This window comes from Crocodylus porosus, unplaced genomic scaffold (genome assembly GCF_001723895.1).
Source record: "Crocodylus porosus isolate Cpor-Errol unplaced genomic scaffold, CroPor_comp1, whole genome shotgun sequence".
NCBI classification, from domain to species: domain Eukaryota; kingdom Metazoa; phylum Chordata; order Crocodylia; family Crocodylidae; genus Crocodylus; species Crocodylus porosus.
This window is the reverse complement of record NW_017728943.1, coordinates 67,836,278-67,843,837: the sequence shown is the minus strand read 5'-3', so window position 1 is coordinate 67,843,837 and position 7,560 is coordinate 67,836,278. Positions and strand designations below refer to the sequence as shown.

The 7,560-nt window shown below is 41.0% G+C and overlaps 1 protein-coding gene across 2 annotated transcripts in view; it reads right to left on the bottom strand.

The window, feature by feature from the left end:
• The window catches only part of MARK1 (microtubule affinity regulating kinase 1), an 82,601-nt gene that overhangs the window by 52,095 nt on the left and 22,946 nt on the right, over positions 1-7,560 (bottom strand). Inside the window, exons 3-4 of one of the 2 annotated variants that reach the window (XM_019549502.1) lie at positions 1,832-1,880; positions 624-689 (exon numbers count right to left, since the gene is read on the bottom strand). In XM_019549502.1, coding sequence (XP_019405047.1) covers positions 624-689; positions 1,832-1,859 — 94 coding nt within the window. In that variant the 5' untranslated portion in view covers positions 1,860-1,880. Of the gene's footprint in view, positions 1-623; positions 690-1,246; positions 1,298-1,831; positions 1,881-7,560 lie in introns of those variants that run through there. The other variant, XM_019549503.1, reaches the window with a different exon arrangement.

Genomic DNA, 7,560 nt, shown 5'->3' with positions numbered 1-7,560 from the left:
CACCTTCAAGCGTAAACTGGATGCTTATCTTGCTGGGATCCTATGACCCCAGCTGACTTCCTGCCCTTTGTGCAGGGGGCTGGACTCGATGATCTTCCGAGGTCCCTTCCAGCCCTAATGTCTATGAAATCTATGAAACTGCTACTTGACAGCCTGTCCCATTTCCATACAGGGGAGGGGGCAGGCTGTCATGTCATGGGCAGGAGCAGCTCAGGGGGCAGTTCTCCAGTGCCCCATGGGTGGAGACTTTGCTTGTGAAGCTCTCCAGTCATGTAGCTGGAGGAGCATCTGTACACTCCACCTCCCAGGCAATTTTTTTTAACTGCATTAAGAAAAACTCCTCTTTGGTTTGTGCTCCCTCCAATGCTTCTAGGAACCTAAAGATGGCAGAAACAAACAGGCCTAAATTTGACTCATTCTAGCAAAGGTTAACAACCATATACACTCTGTAAACAAAGAAAGAACTGTTCCATTACTTTCTGCTTAGGGACTATATGTGGCAACAAGCCAAAACAGAATAGCCAAGGCACAGTCCAACTCTCAGATGGCTGTTTTTTAATACGCAAAGATGTACTTCCCATATTTCTGATCACCCACAAAACTGGAGTTAAATATCTTCTTACCACCACTGGCATATTCCATTACCAAATACAGGGTCTTTTCTGTTTCAATAACTTCAAATAATTTTACTGAAAGAAAAAAGAAAGGAGAAAATATTGCATCAAGCAACAAAAGGCCAAGTAAAATTTAAAGACAGTGAAAAAGCCTTACTCTTAAAATTTATTATCAATGACAACACCAAGACAAAATAAAGATTTTTTTTGGTTAGGAAGTTTAAAACAAAATTAAGTTGTAAGAACATCTAACATGTACAATTTTCTCAGCAGTTCATAAAACACTCTCCTAAAAGGAAATTCATGCTGAAATTAGTGTTTAGTTCTACTTTGGCGTTCTGAAAAAACACTGCAAATAAATTTCTCTCTCTATTAAACTGCTCCAGGTTAGAAATTGTGGATTTTTGATCAACTCAAAGGATGCAAGGTTGAGGTGCCAAATTAAACAAATACTGAAACTGTTAGACTCTGAAGGATCTTCCCATCAGATTACAATATTAACAAAGTTACAATGGTCATTGAAAAAAAGCCAGCAGGAGCCAAGAATGTTGGGAAAGCAACACACTCAGCTTTAAGACAAGAGAAAAAAAGGGAGTACCTAGTACGTAATAACTTGTATGCCTTGTCCATACCTTGTATGCAACAAGCCCTCTGGCCGATTCAGGAACATTAACTGTCTCTGGAACAAGACTGTCCAGCCCTCCTCAGCCAGAAGAATTGTCATCACAAAGTAGGGCCCTGAAGGTGAGGGGGAACTAAAGCAGAAAGTGAAAATTATATATTTTGCAGTTCTGTTTTTCTGCAGATACAATTTTGTAGGATGCTTGCTCATAGATCTTTGAGCTAATCGAGTTCTGCCAGAATCGTGCTAAGAAACTATGTATTTTTCACCCTTGAGAGTAATGCTAACAGTAAAGCACAAGTGAGACCCTCTACTATGCATTACATGCTGCTTCTTACTAAAGAGTACTTATTTCCCTTGACTGAACAAGATACTTTCTGAAAGCCAAATTTCTGCTGGACTTACTTCTGCAGGTAGTCCCACTTAACGAAGTAGGACAATAATCAAAAGTAGCAGGATATGGCTGTTTATCAAACACTCATCTTAAAATGATATAATGGGTAAATAACAACACATCTATAAAATATATTAAAACAAAATTAAAGCCAAATAAAATTATTAATATTAAAAGTGACAGGAAAGGCTAAATTCCTACCTATATTGGGATGATTCAATATCTTCATTATTCGTACTTCTCGGAATAACTGTTAAGGAAACAAAATAATTTTTGTTTAAATTGTATTTACTGCTGATAAAATTACCATTTTATATGGAATATGGGAGCCTGAAAGGCAATTCAAGTACATACCACCATTTTACATTATATTTCAAGATTAGACAAAATGACATGAGAACTGCACTAGATGTTCTTTAGTTCTCTGGGATCCACTACATTGTCACAGAGCAGCTGTTCTCCCAGTAGAAACCACAAGTGTACAAGTGCTTCCATTTTTCTCTCTCAGATCAAAAATGGTGGTTCCAGGGAAAAATAATCCAACTCCACCCAGGTAGAAGTGGCTCCTGGGAGAATGAATGCTTGTATACTTCCTGAGGCTTAACTCCTCCAAGGGCCTAACAGGAGTTGAGCTGTAGGTAAAAGCTTCCATGCCTTCCAGAAACCAGAGTCAGCCCTGTCTGGAAAAGGCATTGGATACAGCTACTCCCACTCTTCCCACAGACTGGGAGAGAAACACCAGCCACCAGCTGCTCCACTATGGCTCCTCACACACCAGGGTCCCCAGTGTGAGGAGTGGACCGGTGGTTCGTGATGCTGTGCAGATGGAAAGGCAGGTGAGAAGACAGGCTGTCAAGCAATAAGTTTCCCAAAGCACGGGGGTGGCTAAGGGAGTAGCCCTCTAGTACCCCTTAGCCAAAGAGCTTGCCTGTATACATGTGCACAGACTTGGACTGAGACTCCAAAATTAGGACCACAGACTCATACAGAAGTCAGGTTGGAAGGGACCTCCAGGGTCATCTAGTCCAACCCCTGCCTGAGGCAGGATCATCCCCATCCAAACCACCCTATACAAATGCACTGTCTAACCTATTAGCAAAACTACAGGGGGCTGGGGTGGCACAGGCACTAAGGGTATGTACACACATACTAACTTTCTGACAGTAAGCTGACAACTTTAAATCGACTTAAACTGTCAGCGCGTACATACATTCCTAAATGCAGCACAAGATAATACACCTCTAAGGTGTATTATATCTCGAGTCACGTTGGTTAAGTTGACTTAGCTCACAGGATGGCTGTCACAACGTCAAGGAGCTATACATGTGTACGCTCAGACTTGGCTTAAGTCAACTTAATTAAGTCAACTTAGTTATGTTCCCTTATTTTAAGTCGACTTAGTACATGTGTATGCACTCTACGGCACATAGTTGACAGTCCAGAGGTCACAAGTTTGAGCCTATAACAGAAGTGGCACAACCCTATCAAATTCCAATGAATCTCTGAAGTTTGCAAAATATTTTGTCCAAGGACACAAAAAAGGAAAGGAAGCAAAACTACAGTCAGCCCTGACACAACCACAAGATATAACACCCTAATCTGCCAAAGGTAACGTAGAGGATCACAGCAGCCAACATCCTGCTGATGAAAAGCCTGTTAAAAATATGCTCAAGAGATCCAGGGGGGCTGAAGATGCCTATTCTTCAACCTATCCTCCCATGACTTGTCTTTATCATTTTTGTCACCTGCCTCTGGACCCCTCTAATTTCTCCATGTCCTTTTTTAAATGTGGAACTCAAAACTGTATACAATACTTGAAATGAGGCCTAATCAGTGCCAGCTGAAAAGGCACCATCACCTCTTAGGTGTTGCATATAATGCTTCTACTGATGCACCACAAATATACATTCACCTTTTGTGCAGCTGCATCACACTGCAAACCCATACTGAGTCTGTGGTTTACCAGGGCTCCCAAATCCTTCTGCTTAGTGCTGCCATTCAGCCAGGTGTCACCCATTCTGTATTTGTATTTTTAATTAATCTTCCCAAGGTACAGCACATTGCATTTGTCAGCACTGAACTTAATCCTGATAGTTCCAGTCCAGTTTGCCAATCTGTCAAGATCCTTCTGAATCGCATTCCTGTCTTCCAATGTAGTCACAGTCCTTCTCATTCTGTGTTGTCAGCAAACTCACTCGTGAAGTTTTCCATTCAAATCATTAATTAAGACATTGAACAGCACTGGACTGCTTTCTGACATAGATCCATTTACAATTAGTTTTTGCCTGAGTTTACTGAGACAACTGTCTACCCACCCTACAGTAGCTTTATCTAGCTCACATTACTCCAATTTGTTTATGGAGGTTATAAGGGACCTTGTAAGAACCTTGCTGAAGTCCAGATATACTATCTCCAAAGTATTCCCCCTTCATCCAGCCAAATAGCTATTTTGTCAAAGGAGATCAAGTTGGACACAAATTTTTCTTAGTAAATCCATGTTGGCTGCTTCTGATTAGCTTTTCCTCCTCCAGATGCTTGCAAATGGCCTTCCTTATGATATGCTCCAGTTACTTACAGATTCACAAGCATTAGGGCTAGAAGGGACCTTGCAAGATTATCAGATCCAGCCCCTGGCCAGGGGGCAGGAAGTCAGCTGAGGTCAGATCACCCCAACAGGATAAGTATCCAAGTGTTTCTTTAAAAGGTATCCAGAGTAGGTGCTTTACCACTTCTGGGGGGAGATGGTCCATCTTCCCTTGAGGTGCCCTGGTAAACAGACGCTCTCCTAGTTCCTGATGCACACCCCTTATATACTTGTAGGCTGCCACCAAGTCACCCCTCAGGCTTTGCTTCTGCGGGCTGAAGAATTCCAGGCCCCTCAGCCTCTCCTTTTAAGGTCTGGTCTCAACCTCTAATCATGTGTGTGGCTCTCCTCTGGACTCTCAAGCTTCTCCACATCCTTTCTACAGTGTGGAGCCCAGAATTGGATCCAGTACTCCAGCTGTGGCCTCACCAAGGCCAAATAAAGCAGGAGGCTGATTTCTTGGGTCTTGCTTGAGATGAACTGGTAGATGCAAGGCAGAGTTTTATTTGCTTTGCCAGCTATGGCATTGCATTGGAGGGCTCATGCTCATCTTGTGGTCTATTATGAACCCCAAGCCTCTTTTGGTCATAGTGCTACTGTGTGTAGCACTGCCAAGCCTATAGGTATGATGTTGGTTTTTTCTCTGGAGATGGAGCACCTTCCATTTCTCCATGTTGAATGTCATCAGGTTTTGATCCACCTACCTTGCAAGCCTGTCCAAGTTGGCATGAATTACCAACCTGCAAATTTGTCTGCAAATTTATCCAGTCCGCTTCTGACACCCAAATCCAGATAATTTATGTACATATTAAAGAAAACTGATCCAAGTACTGAGCCCTGGGGGACGCCACTGGTCACCATGCACCATGTCGACTGGGTTCCAGTGACTGCTTGGTGATGGGCAAAAACTTCAGGCAAGTATTTTTCTTCCAGCTGATGATGTTCTGGGCAAATATGAACAGCTGGTGCATATTTGTGAAACAGTGAATTAATAGCATGAACCCTGGGCTGCATTATTTGGACTTCCCTCAAAACACAACACTCATACCAGATTGTGAGCAAAATGCATTGTTTCTTCCTTCCACTGTCTCATTCTTCCCAAGCAAGTTTCCATTGTAGCCTGTGTTATCTCGGTTAGACTTTCTTTTTAATTTAAAAAATGTCTTATTGTTCAGTAATGTGATATGCCTGTGGGGTGACTTCTTACAAACTGCAGCACAGGATCTTCTGTCTCCTTTGCCTGTCTCTTAAACCATTTTTAATTTTAGGTCAAGGTATTCGCTACAGTATTTTTCCTGAGCCATCATGGACACATCACTACCCTAACACTACCACTACATGTCGTGAGTCATAATAAATATTTTGTTTGTTAGCTTAACTTTCTAATATTTGAGTAATTGGATGTTGCTTTTTTACTACAGCGTGACCTTGACACTAGCTCTTAGTAACAGGATCCCAAATAGCAGGCTTACTCTCCATTTTTTCTTCACATAGGGTCTTCTGGGTAGAATTACCCCAGCAATGCCTAGTCTTTTCTTATGTGATGCCACCCAAAACTGAAATTGGTTCAGAATGCACGTGAACCACCACTTGTATACCCTCTGCCTAATTCAGCCTTCCCCAATCCTGATTCATGCATTAGACACCGGTAACAACTTCCCATTTTTTTCCTTCCCTTTTCTACAAGTAGCTTATGGGACTAGTGGAATGCAATTCTTAAATGATATTTTTAGTTTAGTAGGGCTCGTTGGAACAGGGAAGCTCCAACTCTCTACCTGCCTATGGGTAGAATAAGCTACTACCTAGTTCTTAAGTAGATAATGGTAATATGGGAGGCAAGGATTTTTGTGGGCAGTATCTTTTATTAGATCAACTATGTGGTTGGGACAGACTTAGACTAGCTTTACGCAGTGCCTTCTTCCCTCCAGTAAATATTTATCTGGATGATTTCAAAAAACTTGTCTTTGTTGAGTAGAATCATAAATAGTCAAAGCTAGTGTCAACCTCTCTTCTTTAGTCAATTCCTAGATAGATTTTAATAGGAGCTTCCAAATGAAGAAAGAACGGGGGGGGGGATCTATAAATATAAATGTAAATTTGGGGGGCAAAACATCTCCCAAAAATATGTAATACTATTTTAATGGTGTATGAAGCAAAAAAAGTAGTGTAGTATACCAAGCAAAGCTAAAAAATCAATTAGGCTTTTCAAAGAAACTGATACCCCCTCCCCATCCAACATCCAGAAATGTTTTCTATTTTATCATTAAATTAAGACCATTAGGGTTACAATTAGGGAGTAATAGTTTAGAAATTATTGCCCAAAGTTTTGAGCCAATTTTCAAGGCAACTTTTGAAAGGGTTAAGAACATGAGACAACCACTGCTTGGGGAAAAAAAAAGTGAGAGAGAGAAAATGTATTATTAAAGCAACATCCTGATGTCTCTGGGTAATGCAGTTGTAAAAGTCATTATTTTGATCTTCTTTCTACTCAATGACCTTTTAGGTTGGACTAGGACATATTTTGGGGTACCTATCTCAAACTCCAGATCTCTGTTAGATGAAAGCGTAAGATGGTTTGCCATTTTAAGTGCTGTATGATAATTGTGTGTTGGATAACACCTCTAAGCCATGAAGGAGGAGAGGGGGAATGTGAATATTAAAAGGTGGTACACATGACTTAATCTTACATTTGCTCTAAGGTGTCCTTTCCCTCCCCCATTTGTCTTCAAAAAATGAAGGCAAGTATTACGCAGTTTACTGAGATACAGTTGTACTTCGGTAACAGAGTAGTCAGGCTCTATCTATGTTACATTTTATGAAGTATTTATTTTTCTTTTGTTGTAGACTTAATATAAAACAAGTACATTTAAATTCTAGTTACCTTTAAGTATGCCCCTTGTCTCTCTCCTGAGAGGATTCAGTGTTGGCCCAGGTTAATAATGTCAGTGTCCTTTCCCTAAGTCATCCATGCATTGTTATCTTTTTCTGAGTCTCTTCTCACTGGATGAGTTATTGCAAGCTGAGCATCATGTTTCAGGAAACCTATTACCAAACTAGCCCTGGTCGGACTGGTTTTGCTGGCTCTGCATAAGTATGACTCTTCAAGGCAAATCAGCAGTCACCTATTTGAACAGCTTGTGTGTGTGCGGGGGGGGGGAGGGGGGTGTTCAATTTCCAGCAAGAACAGATTATTACTTTGCAGTTTTAAACAGAACTACTTTAACAAATTTTTAAAAGAAATCTACAACAATGAATGATGAGCACAATCATGAACATTCCTAAATCATTCTTACAGTTTCACAGTTTCTAGGGTCGGAAGGGACCTGAGCAGATCATCTAGTCCGAC